The sequence below is a fragment of the Salmo trutta genome, chromosome 14 (assembly GCF_901001165.1).
Source record: "Salmo trutta chromosome 14, fSalTru1.1, whole genome shotgun sequence".
In the NCBI taxonomy this organism is placed as follows: domain Eukaryota; kingdom Metazoa; phylum Chordata; class Actinopteri; order Salmoniformes; family Salmonidae; genus Salmo; species Salmo trutta.
The window spans coordinates 67,560,065-67,579,371 of NC_042970.1; the positions used below are offsets into that span (position 1 = coordinate 67,560,065).

A 19,307-nucleotide genomic window follows, 5' to 3' on the forward strand; every position below is an offset into this window, starting at 1 on the left:
ACGCCTGATTCAACTGGTCAATGGCTCGTTGATTAATTGATTCAAGAGTTAGTGTTTGGCTTGAACAAAAGCCTGCACTCCCTGTGTGGGGGTACCCTGGACCAGAGTTGAGAGACTCTGCCCTACTATCAACTCTCTGTGCCCAGGAACCAGAGATGCCTAGCGGTTCCAGTTGACCCGGATGCGACATCTGCCGGGGGGGGGGGGGGGGGGGGCAAACCTAGGCCAGCAGCCTCCTTAGGCCAAATACTGTACACAGGACTGAGATAATTGGGTCACTTCCTCACATCAAGGACATCACCGGGAGTGCTGCCCCATTAGGGACGACTACGCCACACACAAACAATTGACAAACACAAGCACGGTTACAGATTAGTAACTCGTACGCACAAACAACACATTTATTTCGGGTCTCTCTTTCCTGTTAGTACTAACTCAGCTGAAGACTAGGGTATAAAACGCTGTAGGTCAGGATAACGATTTTCGTGATGACAAATCATGCTGATGGGGACGTTACGCTTTGCCGAACCATTTGATTTGCTATGAAGTCTTTGAAAGGCTTGCTGCTAATGCACATTAGAGACCTGACACCCACTTCCTTATGGAGGCCAGCATCAAATAATAACAAGTGTAACAAGTTCATAACACCCCCTTGAGCAACTCCTTAGCACAATGAGGTCCGTTCAGTGTGCGGACAAATCCTGAGAGGAGTCAGTGTACGGTGCAGCTGACTGGGTTCGCTCACGTGTACAGAGAGAGAGAGAGATGGGGAGTGCATTTACTCAGCTGAGCCCCCACCACGCTTTCATATGGAGTTTGTTACTGGGAAATAGGCAACAACATAGGTACATCCAGCCCATTAGTTCTCAATGTGTATCCCAGACAGACAGACAGACAGACAGACAGACAGACAGACAGACAGACAGACAGACAGACAGACAGACAGACAGACAGACAGACAGACAGACAGACAGACAGACAGACAGACAGACAGACAGACAGACAGACAGACAGACAGACAGACAGACAGACAGACAGACAGACAGACAGACAGAGGCCTCTGTCCAGATGAAGATTCCCTGGCCTTGCCTTCATAGGAGACATCAGCCACAAAACAAAAGTCTTCCTCTGTGTGGAAGAAAATATTGAATAATATCTATGTCCAATGGTTGTTAGTAATGGAAGACTGAGGAGGAGAGTAGATGAGAGAGGAGAACCCCCCCGCTGTTACACAGCGATGCAAAATAGAACAGCGCTAATCACAGGGATGGGAAATAGAGCAGCGCTAATCACAGGGATGGGAAATAGAGCAGCGCTAACCACAGGGATGGGAAATAGAACAGCGCTAACCACAGGGATGAGAAATAGAGCAGCGCTAACCACAGGGATGGGAAATAGAGCAGCGCTAACCACAGGGATGGGAAATAGAGCAGCGCTAACCACAGGGATGGGAAATAGAGCAGCGCTAACCACAGGGATGGGAAATAGAGCAGCGCTAATCACAGGGATGGGAAATAGAGCAGCGCTAATCACAGGGATGGGAAATAGAGCAGCGCTAACCACAGGGATGGGAAATAGAGCAGCGCTAACCACAGGGATGGGAAATAGAGCAGCGCTAATCACAGGGATGGGAAATAGAGCAGCGCTAACCACAGGGATGGGAAATAGAGATTTCTCTCAACATCTCCACTTGTGACAACTACACAAGCCCAGAATTGCCGCTAGAACAGAGCATCATCATAACTCATGAAGAGTCAGCTCAGAAATACAGGCACCCATCCATGCAATGCTTGAAGCAGAAAAGCCCCTGGGTGAGTTTCCCTTCAGAGTGGGTCTCTGTTTCGTCTCAACCTCACAAACAGAGCACTGGTATCAGTATAAGCAGATCTGAAGGGTCTGGATAGGTTTCAGCAGTGTAGTGGGAGACCTTCCACCATATTGCTAACAACCTACAGATGTAACATCGAAAGGATAAGCCCAATGAGAAGGGTTAGTGAGTGTTTTGGGACAGGTTGTCTGGTTTGTCTCAACACCAGCACTAAGAGAGAGTTGGTATCAGTATCAGAGCTCTCCCAGGTCTCTGGGATGATAAACAGAGATAGGAGCCAACATAAAGTGATAATCACTGATAGCACTCCATAAACTGCTGAGGATAATGCTATATAGGAAAAGGTCCTGCTTTAAAGGCCATTCTCCTTCTCTCTGAAAGGTCATACACTGACTTAATGAAGCTTAGCCTGGTCCCTGATCCATTTGTGCTGTATTGCCAACTGTGATCTGAGCATGAATCCCAACACACTAAAAAACACTGTGGCATCAGCATGTGTTATTTTCCGATGATCTGATCCACTTGATCCCAGGAGCCCGTCCTGTGGTCCTGAACGTTGGGAACGAGTGGGAAGCACAGATGGGGTCTGAGAGGAGCCAGTGAGCAGAGGTATGCTGTGACACACACACACGCACGCACGCACGCACGCACGCACACACACACACACACACACACACACACACACACACACACACACACACACACACACACACACACACACACACACACACACCACTACGTGTATTAATAGAGCACAGCCTAGAGAGGGCCAGCACATCACAGCCACAGAGAGCAGTAAGGAGAAGGACAAAGGGATGATGCATAATGAAACAGACAGAGGCCTTAATGGCTAGAGAAGTCCAGGGGGCTCTCCTCTAGATGGAGAACACTCCGTCTGCATATACACACTGGTCAGAGGGGAGAGAAGAAACATTAAAAAAGAGACAGAAAGATAAAATAAATAAAAGGAGTCTCAATAAAAAGGAGAGAAAGGGAATAGAGATGACTGACCTGTACTGCTCCCTGTGTTAAAGTATAGGCTCTAATAACAAGTCATGCAAGTAATGAAAACACAGGGAAATCCAGGCATATGGTGCACATGCAGACATGTAGGGAAAAACACTAGCCTATAGATCATTAAACTAAGACGTATTCACAAATGTATATAAAAGAGGTTCAAATTAAAATAATTAAAATACAAAGGAATCAAACCATGTGCTGAAAATACACAGTAGGCAGACATGCACTCAAACATATCACATCATCTATAACAAGCCTTCAAGATCTCTTGGAAATAAAGCAACTTGAAATTGAGGGGTGGGCGCACAATAGTGTATTCCACAATAATAACAAAATTCCCAACATACCTGAATTCGCAGGACTTTTCTTCATGTTCTGGTCGTTTCGGCGACAATTAGTCAACGTTTCCCCCCCAAAAATGTATTGAGTATTCGTCCAAGTATTCTTGTACTAGATCCCGCTTGTCCTTTCACTGTTCTCACTGTTGCCGCGGCTCATGCGTAACCGTTCGTTGTATCCCAATTCAAACCATCGAGTAGCCTACTCTAACTTATTGTAGCCTAGCCTGTATTATTTATTGTCACTGGATGTTTCACCAAGCTTGATGTGCACTGAATGGGATGCTCCAAGTTTCAGACCACACCAGCGTGCATATGGAATCACGCGCGCATCAGTGGCACGAATGGATGTTGATGTGCCTTTTACGCACGTCCCACTTATGACCATGCTGTTATTTTAGTGTTCCGCTTTCTATGCATGACATCATCCGTGCGTAAGCATTCAATCAATCCATGTGAAGAGAGAAAAGTCGCAGAGACGACGTCATAGGTTGTTGACCTACGGAATACATTTGTTTGAGCTCATTGGCGTCCCCAAAATGTCGCTCTACTGACCATTACATGGAAGATTGAGGAGGTTCTATTCGTAAATTAGAACACATCCATTGCATTTTATTGTGGTGTAAAATATTAAATGGCTCAGATGTTTCTATTACTGAATAAAAATATGAACGCAACATGCAACAATTTCAAAAATTTTACTGAATTACAGTTCATATAAGGAAATCAGACAATTGAAATAAATTAATTAGACCTTAATCTATGGATTTCACATGACTGGGCAGGGGCTCAGCCATGGGTGGGCCTGGGAGGGCATAGGCCAACTTAATTGGGAGCCAAGCACAGTCAATCAGAATGGGTTTTACCCCACAAAAGGGCTTTATTACAGACAAAAATATTCATCTGTTTCATCAGCTGTCCAGGTGGCTGGTCTCAGATGATCCCACAGGTGAAGAAGCCAGATCTGGAGATCCTGGGCTGAATTGGTTACACGTGGGTTGCGGTTGTGAGGCTGGTTGGACTTACTGCCAAATTCTCTAAAACAACATTGGAGGTGGCTTATGGTAGAGACATGCACATTCAATTCTCTGGAAACAGCTCTGGTGGACATTCTTGCAGTCAGCATGCCAATAGCACGCTCCGTCAAAACATCAGACATCTGTGGGATTGTTGTGTGACAAAACTGCACATTTTAGTGGCCTTTTATTGTCCCCAGCACAATGTGTACCTGTGTAATAATCATGCTGTTTAATCAGCATCTTGATTTGCCACACCTGTCAGGTGGATGATTTTATTGCATTTTTTGGGAAAGGAGAAATAATCACGAACAGGGATGTTTTATTTTAGATAAATAAGCTTTTTGTGCATATGGAACAATTTTGGGATATTTTATTTCAGCTCAGGAAACATGGGACCAACGCTTTACATGTTGCGTTTATATTTTTGTTCAGTATAGTTATAGTAATAATGAAACTAATTCAGTGAGCGCATAGACCTAAAAATGTTGGCCTTTGTCTCACTGAAATAGTTTTTCCCCCAAATGCAATGTCGTCATTTCTTTAGGGCACTGACAAAAACTTCAGCGCCAAACGTTTTATTATAGCACATGAAAAAGGAGAATTTAGTATGGATGAGATTAGACACTCGCTTAATCTTTTATACTCATAGCTTAAGTTTCACATTTCACTTGAAACAGGCAGGTGAGCTCCTATTGTCTGGGCCTTATCTAAATCCACACTAGCTCTCAAGCACCCAAGGGGGCTTATAGCCTTTTGGGTTGTCAGGTGAAGGTATGGACCACAACTGGCTCTATGTGAACTACAATCCGGACACTCTGTTTTAACGTTTAGAAACGTTCATAATCCTAGCTCGCAATACGGTTTTGGAAACCTTTGGAATTTAACTTTTATACCAGTGAGTAAGAATCAAAAGATACTCTTACTGTAAGCAGTTTAGAAAGTTGCACACAGCTGTAACAGCCTTCAGCCATGGAATGACACATACTCTCACTGTGCACTCACATTTCCATTAGACCATTCCATTCCACATTTCTGGTCAGAAGCAGGTCTTAATCAAAACACAGCTGGCTGCAACTTTGCTATACTGTGTAATGTATACAGTAAGTGTTCTTTTGTATTTGAAAAATGTTGTCATTCATATTAAAGTTACAAATGTTTCCAAACCTGTTTTGCGTGCGAGGCGTATTTGCGATTAGACAGAGCATTTGGGCAGCGTCTAAGAGTCGGGGCATTTCCCTGACAAGGCTAAAGGGGACGTCCAATGACCCAATGTAGTGACATTGAATTGGAGTCATGACATGATTTGGGCTCCTCTTGTGAAGCATAAATGAAACACTTACCTTGATGAAATACAATACTTATTCATTTAAAATGGTTAGTTCCAACTCTGACCTTTTAAAACAACAACATTTTCATCCAGGCTGCCCATACTTGGTCTGCAGAGGAGGCTGGTGGAAGGAGTTATAGGAGGACGGGCTCATTTTAGTGGCTGGAATGGAGTTAATGGAATGGAGTCAAACGTGGTTTCCAGATGTTTGTGTTTGATACCATTCCATTTATTCCATTCCAGGCATTACAATGAGCCTGTCCTCCTATAGCTCCTCTCACCAGTCTACTAGATCACGTGTGAAACTCATTCCATGGAAGGCTGAGTATCTGTGGGTTTTCGCTCCTCTCTTCACTTGATGAATTTAGTTCACTAATTAGTAAAGAACTTTCCTCACCTGGTAGTATAGATCTAAACTGAAAGTTAAAAAAAATAATCCTGCAGATACTAGGCCCTCCATGGAATGATTTAGGCATAGTCTTAGCTGCAATAGGAACCCTGTTGAGGGGCTGAACTTTTGACTCACATTTACATTTACTTCATTTAGCAGACGCTCTTATCCAGAGCGACTTACAAAATGACTCACTGTCATTTTTGTGAGTTTTTGTATCCTGAATGTTACTGCATGTCATTTCATTGAAATGACGTGGAAACAATGTTGATTCAACCAGTGTATGCCCAGTGGGTAGGCTTCTGTTGGCCTACTAATGGGCATTTTAGTTTACAAGTTGTGACATTTATAAAGGACTGCTGTTTTTAGAAAAATTACTCACAGCAAACATGAATACCAAATGATCCCATTGAATGCATAGACATTTCTGGGTTCCTATGCTTAGACATTTCTGACGCCTGACAGATCTTACAATGCCTGGATAGGTTTTTTAAGTATCAGCTAACCAGCAATTTGTCAGTTGATGGCACGGCACACAACCATTGGTTAATGCAAGCAACGTCTGTGCAGGGGAATGCGACCATTGGGCTTGTTCGACATTGCAGGGGACTGCCTAATAACTGATCTACAAATCACCTCACATCATAAATAACTACTCATGAATGTTTGTAGATCAGTCAGTCACCATTTACCATGGATTTGATGCTCTCGAACATGGCAAGTGGCATCCCCTCATACCCCTACATTATCATGGTTTTTCTGCCCTCTAGTGAGCATACATTTAACTACAACAGTTTCTGGTACTGTCTGAAAAATGACAGTCATATCTTTTCTGGTTTACAAGGGAGAGGCCACAGCAGAGCATCTATCACTTTAAACACATCTCATACCTGTGCGATGAGGTAGCCTTAGCCTGACCTCATCACCATTTTAAAAGGTAATTCATGAAGTTAATATCTAAAATGCTTGGAAGTATATACATGTGTGGAAGTATATACATGTGTGGTTTGGATAAAGTGAGCTAGTCCATTGCCATGCATAGCTAGCTGCCGTTTTAGGTGTGCCTGACCTTAATTGTTTGCTACCAAGTTGATTGCTCTGGTTGAAGCCAGGTGTGGTGAGTTATGTAACTGGCAAGCAGCTCACACATGCGTTCAGTCTCTGAGTAGTAGTTCTAATCATGTTCTACTTGATGCAGCTCTATGTCTTTTAAACTAAAGTCTACTTGACTAATTATGGTAATTTAAACAAATGAATGTAATTAACTGAATTTGTTTTTCATAGTATTGCCTGGTCTAACTAACAAAGTAAAGTTCAGCTAATTAAATGTACACTCTCATTGGTAATCGATATGGGAATGGCTTAGGAGCAAAGGTAGAAAGGCTATCCTTTTTTCTCAGCTCAGGGTTGAACACCATTTTACAATTTGCTCCATAGCAGTTTGTTGTAGAGCTGATGAAGAGGTAATCTTTGGTTATGCTGTTTAGCGTAGTCGGGTTGGTTGTTTAGCAACAAAACTGACTCCAGCGCAACTATGGGGCAAAACAGACAGGTTTGGTTTAGCTCAGGGTTTCCCAAGCTCGGTCTTGCCCTAACACTACACAGCTGATCCAAATAGTCAAAGCTTAATGAGTTGGTTATTTGAATCAGCATTGTAGTGTTAGGGAAACAAAAAAAAAAACGTCTGTGGGGGGACCCAGGGTTGAGTTTGGGACCCCCCTTGACTAGATCACGTGTCAAACTCATTCCACAGAAGGCTGAGTATCTGTGGGTTTTCGCTCCTCTCTTCACCTGATAAATTTTCTTCACTAATTAGTAAAGAACCTTCCTCACCTAGTAGTCTAGGTCTAAACTAAAAGTAAAAAACAAAAATATCCTGCAGACACTAGGCCCTCCATGGAATGATTTAGGCATAGTCTTAGCTGCAATAGGAACCCTGTTGAGGGGCTGAACTTTAGATTCACTGTCATTTTTGTGAGTTTTTGTATCCTGAATGTTACTGCTACGGACAACTGTTTTTCACGTCAAGCCATGCATCCTGAAATTCTTCATCTGCAATAAATTCAAGTATTTATTTTTTGCAACCACGGGTTCATTCCCACCTATCACCTCCCTTGGTTACTCTGGATCTGCTATTCTACAACCTGTCATTTTGTAGCTGCTTGCTCTGTTTCCTGTTTCTCTGTCCGTAAGGCCAACCACAATCTCTCCAAAACATCTTAGGCCCGAGTTTCACTCAGCTGCATGTGTTTTCAGGATTGAGAGACTTGATGTAGGTTAATATGTAGATTTGATGCATTTCTAGTTATGTATAGATAAATATATTCATAAGTACTGTATGTTTTTGTGCAGGTGTACTGTATATTCAGCAGAATGGGAAATATTTGTTTGTATAATTTTCTTTGATACCTTAAAAGTGGAAAGGAAATGGGAGCTCAAACTCTAACTGGATTCCTGCCCTCTTACCGGACGGAACACCTGCTCCCAGTATCACCTCCTACTATACCCAGTGCATTCTAAATAGCAAACCTGCCTTTTAAGTTTCTCACCTCCTTACTTACATATAGGTTGAAGTTAATGGGTATCTTCAACCTATAATAAGAAAAGCTGTACAGGCCATGTTTGCAAGACAACAGAATTAACAGGAAAACAACAGCTAAGAATAGAGACGTAAAGGCTCACAAACGACAGGGCTGCTTCACCACACTTTTCACACAGTTGATATAAACATACTTTATGACTGAAATAACACATACGTCAGGGGTAGGCAAATAGATTCAGCTGCGGGGCGATTGTTATTATAATTTGTACATTGCACAACTTAGGTCTCAGTTTAATCTTGATTTCACCAAAGATGTTTACAAGCTTCAGTGATGCAGCTCAACTTGAATGCATATATATATATATATACACACACACATATACAGTGCCTTTGGAAAGTATTCAGACCCCTTGACTTTTCCCACATTTTGTTACATTACAGCCTTATTCTAAAATTGATTAAATAAATAATCCTCAGCAATCTATACATAATTACCCATAATGTTAAAGCAAAACAAGGATTTTTGCATATGTATTAAATAAAAATAAAAAACAGATACCTTATTTACATAAGTATTCAGATCCTTTGCTATGAGACTCAAAATTGAGCTTGGATACATCCTGTTTCCATTGATTCCAGTTCTCTGCTGCCAATGACTGGAACGAACTACAAAAATCTATGAAACTGGAAACACTTATCTCCCTCACTAGCTTTAAGCACCAGCTGTCAGAGCAGCTCACAGATCACTGCACCTATACATAGCCCATCTATAATTTAGCCAAAACTACTACCTCTTCCCCTACTGTATTTATTTATTTTATTTATTTTGCTCCTTTGCACCATATTATTTATATTTTAACTTTGAACTTTCTTCAAACTACAAATCTACCATTCCAGTGTTTTTCTTGCTATACTTTATTTACGTTGCCACCATGGCATTTTTTGCCTTTACCTCCCTTATCTCACATCATTTGCTCACATTGTATATAGTCTTATTTAAAAAAAAAAATTCTACTGCATCATTCATTGATTGTATGTTGTTTTATTCCATGTGTAACTCTGTGTTGTTGTATGTTGTCGAACTGCTTTGCTTTATCTTGGCCAGGTCGCAATTGTTAATGAGAACTTGTTCTCAACTTGCCTACCTGGTTAAATAAAGGTGAAATAAAAAATAAATAAATAAAAAAATTGATCGTCCTTGAGATGTTTCTACAACTTCATTGGACCACTGTCAACCCATAGTTGACAGTGCATGTCAGAGCAAAAACCAAGCCTTGAGGTCAAAGGAATTGTCCGTAGAGCTTCGAGAGGATTGTGTCGAGGCACAGATCTGGGGAAGGGTACCAAAAAATATCAGCAGCATTGAAGGTCCCCAAGAACACAGTGGCCTCCATCATTCTTAGATGGAAGAAGTTTGAAACCACCAAGACTTTTCCTAGAGCTCTAGAGTTCCTCTGTGGAGATGGGAGAACCTTCCAGAAGGACAACCATCTCTGCAGAACTCCACCGATCAGGCCTTTATGGTAGAGTGCCAGACGGAAGCCACTCCTCAGTAAAAGGCACATGACAGCCCGCTTGGAGTTTGCCAAAAGGCACCTAAAGACTCCCAGATCCTGAGAAACAAGATTCTCTGGTCTGATGAAACCAAGATGACACTCTTTGGCCTGAATGCCGAGCGTTACGCCTGGAGGAAAATTGGCACCGTCCCTACAGTGAAGCAAGGTGGTGACAGCATCATGCCTTGGGGATGTTTTTCAGTGGCAGGGACTGTGAGACTAGTCAGGATCGAGGCAAAGATGAACAGAGCAAAGTACCGAGAGATCCTTGATGAAAACTTGTTCCAGGGTGCTCAGGACCTTAGACTGGGGCGACGGTGCACCTTCCAATAGGACAATGACCCTAAGCACACAGCCAAGACAACGCAGGAGTGGCTTGGAGACCAGTCTCTGAATATCCTTGAGTGGCCCAGCCAGAGCCCGGACTTGAACCTGAACGAAAATATCTGGAGAGACCAGAAAATAGCTGTGCAGCAACACTCCCCATCCAACCTGACCGAGCTTGAGAGGATCTGCAGAGATTAATGGGAGAAACTCCCCAAATATGCTGCGGGAAAGCAAGTCCCCGCAGCATTTTTCCAACATCTAGTGGAAAGCCTTCCCAGAAGAGTGGAGGCTGTTATGGCAGCAAAAGGGGGACCAACTCCATATTAATGCCCATGATTTTGGAATGAGATGTTCGACTATCAGGTGTCTACATACTTTTGGTCATGTAGTGTATTATCTTGATCCTGCTGCCATCTACTCCAGACATACCAGAGAGGTCTTGGTTGACTTCACTTAACAATGTCTGTTGTTCTTGTTAGGGGTTCAGCAGCGACGCTGCTGTCAGGAAGTTTAAGGAGCATCAGCCCCCCTGTTGGAAAGCCAGAGGTAGATTTCCTCAGCCTTCACAAGCATCTTCTGGTGACACCATAGGTTGCAAACGAGGAGGTGAACACTGAGGTAAGAAATAAGAGCCATCTGAAAAGGCCTATTATTATGATAGTCTGTGACTGAAATTCCAAGCATCCCTGCAGCTTATGTGTATCATTTTAGACAACTTGACAATGTAGAAATGACTTTGATATGTTTTGTAAAACTGCTACTAGGTTCCGATTAGTTACATACGGTATGTCTGTCTGTTTGCAGAAGGATTCCACAGAGAATGCAGACCTCACCCAGCTAGGCACTATTCACCAAGGAGTAATGTGACTGGAAATTAAATCTGAGCAACTCACTCTGAGCAACACCAACAGCGAGGACAACCGTAACAAAGATGTCCTCCCCCTGCAAGAGGTGCAGAAACAGGAGGCTATGATTTATACCTGGCCCTCGACCGTGTCCAAAGTCATATCATATCACAAATGTATATTACAAATGAGCAGCAATTATTTTCTTTGGATGTCTGTGGTATGTTTTGTGAAACAGCTACAGTAAAGATTGTGTCGTTATTCCTACTCTTACAGAGCTCTCGTCTGTCTGTTTTCAGAACACCGAGTGCCTGCTGAAGGCCGTAACCCAATCATTTATGTTAGTGGTGGTCTCACAACCCATCTCTATTGAATCTAATACAACAGACATGCTTTTGAAATGTTTGACTTCTGCGTCAAAACAGTGATTTAGGCAATGTACAGTAAGTAAATCAACATCGCAAATTGTTGCAACACTCAACTCTATTTCATTGTTTGTAGAGGACGGAGCTGGAGGCAAATAGCCAAAGAAGAAAAAGAACGCCATTAGGAAGATCTTCAGCCGCCTCTGGAGGATCATAACGTGTTCCTCTGGGATCTTCAGAGAGGACGACAACTGAGCTGCTTCCATTGGAAATAACTGTTTTACAAGTTGATACCACCAACTGTAACATCACCATGGCCAATTATATCATTTTATGTAAATAACCCCAAAATAAAAACTCAATTTTGCCAAAAAGCAACATTCTGTATGTGTGCATTTTCATGCTATGCTATTATAACTATGAGTTATAAAACATGCACAATTTTTTTTAAAGACATTTTTAAATCAGAAGAGTACCACTTAGGCCTTGAGCGTTCTGATTTAAGAATGAGATTTAGACAAAGTCGTAGAGTGTGTGAATAGGGATACAGCCTGTGTTCTATATTCATATGTCATGCAGGTCATGCTCTGTGTGTTTGGTTGTTTTGGAGGGCCTTGGAATTGAGTTATTCACTCACTGTGGTTGGTTTTTGAAAATGGTGGGCGTGTTCAACAGAAGCACTATGTTACCCTGGGGTGTTGGGTATGGTTTTGCATGTGTCTGCTGTCACCACATCAGAAATCCCTGTCACCAGCAGCACACTGAGGTCTCGCTTACATGGGTCTGTTTGATATTTATATCGTACTTGACTTATGGTTATGATTTTGGATATGATTGTAGAATGTAGTGTCAAAACAACTTCATGATGCGGCTCATGTATACTGAAACGTAAATTGGACATTAAAAGTGGTTCAGACCGGAAACGTCACATATTTGCTTAACCATTTATTAGAAAAGATTACAATACATTCAATATGTTACTCTTGGCGTTAGGCTCTGCTCCTTCGGGGTAGCTCACTGCCAGAGCATGCATAATGATAACATAATAACAAACAGTGAGCCAGGTATGCTATACCAATCCCCCTGACTGAAACAAAAGCAGTGCCCAAACAGGTGGAGTCTGGGGTGGGTGGTGGGAAAGCAGACATGCAGGGCGAGTACCGCATGTTACAGCATAGCATGTCACCAAGAACACCAGTGGATAGCTTGCGTGCAGCAGACATAATGAAAGGATGTGCATTACCTGGTTAACTAAATAGACTGCCATATTACGGTAGAGGGAATCTAATTGGTTCAATATCAGCTGATACAAACACTCTAGTTTCCTGTCTGAATTCATTTAGAAAGCTTTCTAAACATACAAAATACTGTAAGCAATATAGCTGAACATCACCAATGCTTTATACATACAAATACAACATAAACATGAATACACAAGTTGAATATCACATGACTATCAATTATGTGTCAATATTTTTGATTAAAAGGCAAACGGTGAGAATATTTTTCTTCCTTTATAAAGATCCAATACACATTTACAGCTATTTAAAGTGAAAATTGCTGTTAGGAAGTTGAAACATAAGTAAAAAAACAGGGACTCCTAGTGTAAGACAAATACTACGTCACTTAGTAAAAATGAATCATTGTTTTTCCATCCATAAGACACACTCATTACACTGTATCAGCATGAAAACAATGTACTCATACCATTATGATTTAACCTACTAGCTATCTCAACTAAAACCATAGAATAATCAAATGTAATGTAAAAATGGCTTATATCCTGATGTGCCTGAAAGTTTAAGCAGCTAAAATATTTGTACCTATGATCAAATATAATAAAAGTCTTAACAAACTGTTCTCATTTTAACGTTGAAGCTCTTTTGGCTTTGTGGAAGACAACATGCACAGGAACAGCTTGATGAGTGGTCCAGTGACCTAAAAACACTAGAGAAAAACACAGCCTACAGCATTGTTTAGAACTAAAACCAATATAAATCTTATGACCTGATGTATTGAAAAAAGTTATAGGGAGGCCTCCATCGCTATCAACTGTACACCTTATGGACTAAAACAGGGATATTCACCTGGCGGCCCACGCGCCAGATCCGTCCCGTTTAGTAATTTAGACTGGCCCTTTGATCAATTCTGAACATTCACAAAAGATCTGCACCAAAATCCAACGTTCAGGGGCAAAATGTAAAGCACTATGGTTGCTGTCTCTTATTTATTGGGATGTTTAGTTTTCAGATGATTTTCAAATCACCTAATGACTTAACAGAATCTTTTAATAGTTAAAATGATGAGCAAGCATTGAGCCTTTTCCTTTTCAATGAGGAGCATATTTTTGGGTTTCACCTCAACTCACGTTGATCGAGTACTTTCCACTTCTTCCATAACTACTTTTAGCAACATTTCATTCGAAGAAAAGTGCTTTATTGGTGTGTGTGCGTCGCATGTGGAAGAACTGGAATATAACATTGGCTGTTCACTCTTCTGTTGAAATATGAATACTGTCCATATAGAGATTTTATTCACACACATAAGCATGGTATGGCGCAACACACATACGCACGCACGCACGCACACAAACAATTTACCACTAAGACTTGCATTGAGGCTAGAACTGTGAAATACAGCAGAACAGGTTTTTCAATTCTGAGAAAGCAACGAAGCAATATTCAGAGAAAGCATTCGAAGAAGCTACACAGTGGCCCTACTTCCTCCTTTGGTAGACACAGAATAGGAGTACGATTCTACCTGCTGTGTGTCTGGTGGATAAATGGGATTCCTGGCCATGTCTTCATAGACCGAGTCAGGAAAGGCCTGGGGTGTGTATCCTCCCTGGTTACAGCACCTCTTCACCTGTGGAACAGGAACGTTGCTTCATTCATATCTTCTGATGCTCTACAAGCAATCAATTATATTGTCTAATTCAACCATGTTAAATTATACTTGGACGACAATGACCGGCATTGGAAAGAACATTGTGTTTTGAGAGTTTAGAACAAAATGTAGATCTGCGTACTGGTAATATGCTCCCAAAGTGTTTAGTAGGACTAGGACAACTTGTTAATAAAGGACAATGTTTTGACAGATATACGTCATCGCCCCATCACCTGGGCAACCTTCAGCACACTCACCCATGGAGCGACCCAGGCGAATAAGATGACGGCACACATCAGGGTGGTCAAGATGCTGGTGATGATGATGATGTTTTCCGCGCCAGATGGGCACGACTTCTCGTTGGCTGGGTGAAAGGGGGTCAGTGTTACTGCAATAGCTGTGGGGCATGGCAGCTGGAGGGCATCGTCTACGGAAGACATCACCAAACGGGAAAATCTAATCAGTATGCCACGGCACTCACACAAAATAACTATCAGAGACAGAATTGTACAAAAGAAAAGCCACTGAAGAACAATGTTTCTCAGCTTTTTGGTATCGGGACCAGCAGGCTATGTGGTTGTTTAGATTGAAACTAACACTTGAGAGTTGGCTAAATTGGTCTGAAACACCGCAGGGACCGCTGCCAGTCCATGAACCATAGACTGAGAAACACTAGTCTGGATTCTAGATTACACACATTGTTTCTACATGTGAAATTGACTGTTCATTCATGAGAAGAGTAAAACATATCACAACCCCTAGAGTGTAACAATACATCTACCTTTCACCACGACCAGATTGGAGCCTCTTCCTTGGTTGATGTAATTTTCATACGTGGTTCCATTGAATTTTGTGTAAACACACCAGTAGACACCTGTGTCCTCTATGGTCAGGTTACTGACGGTGATGGTCAGTTGGTCCACAGGTCCCTCAGTCTTCACTCTGTCCCAGTAAGGTCTCCTGGGGGTCAGTTTGGAGTCACGCTGGTAGTAATACAGCACCTCCCTGTCCCTGTCCAGCCCAACATACAGGTACATTCCATCCTGGTCTTTAAGAGTGGTGGAGCACTTCATGGTAAACTTCTCCCCCGTCTTCACCCAGAGAATGGCTTCTATAGAAAAGACAGGGAATTAAGAGAAACCATGGTTGTTAGAATCAAAGATATATATGTACCATACTGATGATTTAACACAGAATCAACCTTGATTGGTGGGAAGAAACAGCTTGCCTTACCTGCTGCTGTGGTCAATTTGTTGAATGAGAAGTAGAACAACAGAAAACTCCTCAGCAGTGACATCACCATTACCCCAGCTGGCTGTGTACTACAGTCTGTCTCTGTCTGACATCTACTTATAAAGAACAGGAAATAGGATACATCTGACATCACAGTCCCTCACAGTCAACCACACCTGCATGTATTAGTGCAGTGGTTCCCAACCTTTTTCAGTTACTGTACCACTAATTGAATTTTGCTCTGCCTTGAGTACCCCCGAAGTACCCCCTCATGCAATTTACCAGTAAGCCTATGGTCTAATGTGTATTCTTAACTTCCTGCTGTGGATAGGCCAAGTACCTCTATGGTTCCTAGTACCCCTGGTTAAGAACCGCTGTATTACTGAACACTATACACAATCTAATTTACATTTCTTTACTGAATCAAATTCTCTATATATGTTATTATAATTTCAATGGTTTATTGTGTTAGACATACAATATGGTGAGTGGAGAGTTTAGATGGATTGCATTGTTATAGAGCCACAACAACATATCCAACTGTAAATGACCTTTATTGCATTCACATTACTACAGGCATGTTAAAAAAGCATATCAAAGTTACATCATGTTGTGTTCATGTTATTCACCTTTCAGATGTCGATTTTTCTCAATGTTAATCAAACTCAGCTCATATCTCTTCTCACGCTTTGCATCAGAATTTGAATGTGAGGAGAGAATTCCCTCCAGTGGACATGTTGCTTCTGTTCAGTGTCACATGTCTAACTTCAGTTCAATCCATCCAGGGTTGTAAAAAATGTAGAGGGACCACCAGAACATGTTCAATCAGAAACTTTTGTTTTCGTTTTCCGCTGCGAATTGTTTTGCTACAACCCTGTACTGTCACTGGGCTAAAAAAAGTACAGTCTTTAGGTACTTTAACCACTTCTATAATACTTAATTACGAGTGGAAACAACAGACATTCTTTGTACAGAAATTACATAAATGTTTCTTGTTATGGGTTTCCTGCTTTTGGTTGCTTGAGTTAAACTTATTAAAACAGTTTAAATCTTAGAACATGAAAGAAGGCAGAATATTCTCTCCAAAAATGATGATTTTTACTCTGTTTGAAGATTGTAATAATTAAAAACAACAATTGAAAACCTTCCTTTCATTCCTTGCAAATACTAATCTATCCGCGTATTCTACAGATATATACTATATATTCTATCCAGATACTGTCCATGATGTCTATACATCACATACAGTACCAGTCAAAACTTTGGACACCTACTCATTCAAGGGTTTTTATTTATGTTTACTATTTTCTACATTGTAGAATAATAGTGAAGACATCAAAACTATGAAATAACACATATTGAATCAGGTAGTAACCAAAAAGTGCTAAAGATTCTTCAAAGTAGCCACCCTTTGCCTTGATGAAAGCTTTGCACACTCTTGGCATTCTCTCAACCAGCTTCGGGGCCGCAGTGTAGGAGGTGGAAAGCTTTAAGTTCCTCAGAGTACACATCACTGACAAAACTGAAATGAATGAAACACACTAAAACACACTGTGGCATCAGCATGTGTTATTTTCCGATGATCTGATCCACTTGATCCCAGGAGCCCGTCCTGTGGTCCTGAACGTTGGGAACGAGTGGGAAGCACAGATGGGGTCTGAGAGGAGCCAGTGAGCAGAGGTATGCTGTGACACACACACACACACACACACACACACACACACACACACACACACACACACACACACACACACACACACACACACACACACACCACTACGTGTATTAATAGAGCCCAGCCTAGAGAGGGCCAGCACATCACAGCCACAGAGAGCAGTAAGGAGAAGGACAAAGGGATGATGCATAATGAAACAGACAGAGGCCTTAATGGCTAGAGAAGTCCAGGGGGCTCTCCTCTAGATGGAGAACACTCCGTCTGCATATACACACTGGTCGGAGGGGAGAGAAGAAACATTAAAAAAGGGAGGTGGATAGAGACAGAGAAAGAGAAAATAAATAAAAGTAGAGAGTCTGATGATAAAAAGGAGAGAAAGGGAATAGAGATGACTGACCTGTACTGCTCCCTGTGTTAAAGTATAGGCTCTAATGACAAGTCATGCAAGTAATGAAAACACAGGGAAATCCAGGCATATGGTGCACATGCAGACATGTATGGAAAAACACTAGCCTATAGATCATTAAACTAAAATGTATTCACAAATGTATATAAAAGAGGTTCAAATTAATATAATTAAAATACCAAGGAATCAAACTAAGTGCTGAAAATTCACAGACAGACATGCAAAAATATCACATTAGCTACAACAAGCCTTCAAGCCTTTTTGAAATATATCTACTTGGAATTGATGGGCGGGCGCACAAGAGTGCTTTCCACACTCGTGAAATAACAAATTCCCCAACAAACCGAATTCGCAGGTCTTTTCTTCATGTTGTGGTCGTTTGGGCGACGATTTAGTAAACGCCCCCCCCCCAAAAAAAAAATAACAATCGAGGGTTCGTCCAAGTATTCTTGTACTCGATCCCGCTTGTTCTTTCACTGTTCTCATTGTTGGAGTCTGCTGCGGCTCATTGGTAACGGTCAGCGGTATCACAATTCAAACCACCGAGTAGCCTACTCTGTATTATTTATTGTCGCCTGATATGTTTCACAAAGCCTGATGTGCACTGAATGGGATGCTCCAAGTTTCAAGGACCACACGAGCGTGCATACGGAATCACGCGTGCATCAGTGGCACGAATGGATGTTGATGTGCCTTTTACGCACATCCCACTTATGACCATGCTGTTATTTTAGTGTTGCGCTTACCATGCATGACATCATCCGTGTGTAAGCATCCAATACATCCATGTGAAGAGAGAAAGGTCGCAGAGACGACGTCATGGGCTGTTGCTCTATGGAATAAATGTGTTTGAGCTCATTGCCTTAAGGTCAATTGATTCAGCTTATTGGCAATCAGTCAATTTAAATAATGTCCTAATCTATAGATTTCAGATGACTGGGCAGGGGCGCATCCATGGGTGGGCCAGGGGGCCATAGGCCCACCAAATTGGGATCCAGGCCCAGCCAATCAGAATGGGTTTCAGGTGGCTAGTCTCAGTGGCTGGTCGGGGGGTTCACCCACAGGTGAAGAAGACGGATGTGGACACGTGTAACTGCGTGGTTACACGTGGTCTGCGGTTGTGAGGCCAGTTGTACGTAGTGCCAACGTTATTAGGTCTATGCGCTCACTGAATTAGTTTCATTATTACTACAACTATACTGAAATAAATATAAACTCATTGTAAAGCGTTGGTCCCATGTTTCATGAGCTGAAATAAAATATCCCCGAATTGTTCGATACCCACAAATAGCTTATTTATCTAAAATGTTGTGTACAAATTTGTTTTCATCCCTGTTAGTGAGCATTTCTCCTTTGCCAAGATAATCCATCCACCTGACAGGTGTGGCATATAAAGAAGCTGATTAAACAGCTGCCGATTGTAAAAAAATAAATAAAGGCTGTGACAAAATCCCCACTGGGCACAGACGTCTATTCAACTTTGGTTCAAAGTCATTGACTAGATCACGTGTCAAACTCATTCCACAGAAGGCTGAGTGTCTGTGGGTTT

General features: G+C 41.8%; 2 protein-coding genes and 1 long non-coding RNA gene across 3 annotated transcripts in view; 1 reads left to right on the forward strand and 2 right to left on the reverse strand.

Moving 5' to 3' along the window:
* The window catches only part of LOC115147186 (septin-9), an 83,844-nt gene extending 80,609 nt beyond the window's left edge, over positions 1–3,235 (reverse strand). The window contains exon 1 of the mRNA XM_029689260.1: positions 3,196–3,235. Within this exon, the coding sequence (XP_029545120.1) occupies positions 3,196–3,220 (25 nt within the window). The 5' untranslated portion in view covers positions 3,221–3,235. The remainder of the gene's footprint in view (positions 1–3,195) is intronic.
* A 3,469-nt stretch (positions 3,236–6,704) lies between these two features.
* On the forward strand, positions 6,705–11,725 carry LOC115207136 (uncharacterized). The gene is made up of 4 exons (XR_003880928.1): positions 6,705–6,860; positions 10,828–10,966; positions 11,153–11,299; positions 11,695–11,725. It is a non-coding gene; the product is annotated as an uncharacterized LOC115207136 (long non-coding RNA).
* A 765-nt stretch (positions 11,726–12,490) lies between these two features.
* On the reverse strand, positions 12,491–15,905 carry LOC115147187 (uncharacterized). Its single transcript, XM_029689265.1, has 4 exons — positions 15,678–15,905; positions 15,226–15,555; positions 14,702–14,871; positions 12,491–14,423 (listed from the first exon to the last, which is right to left on the reverse strand). Exons 1-4 carry the CDS (start codon positions 15,826–15,828, stop codon positions 14,262–14,264), a joined length of 813 nt encoding a protein of 270 aa, XP_029545125.1. The 5' UTR covers positions 15,829–15,905; the 3' UTR covers positions 12,491–14,261.
* Between the last annotated feature and the right edge of the window lie 3,402 nt (positions 15,906–19,307).

Bases quoted from the DNA above. Each gene is read 5' to 3' on its own strand.
- LOC115147187 (XM_029689265.1), bottom strand. From the start codon at position 15,828: ATGTCAGATGTATCCTATTTCCTGTTCTTTATAAGTAGATGTCAGACA. The intron at 14,872-15,225 runs GTAGATGTATTG...TGTCTTCCGTAG, and splicing joins CAATCTGGTCGTGGTGAAAG to ACGATGCCCTCCAGCTGCCA. The intron at 14,424-14,701 runs GTGAGTGTGCTG...CCTGTTCCACAG, and splicing joins TCGCCTGGGTCGCTCCATGG to GTGAAGAGGTGCTGTAACCA.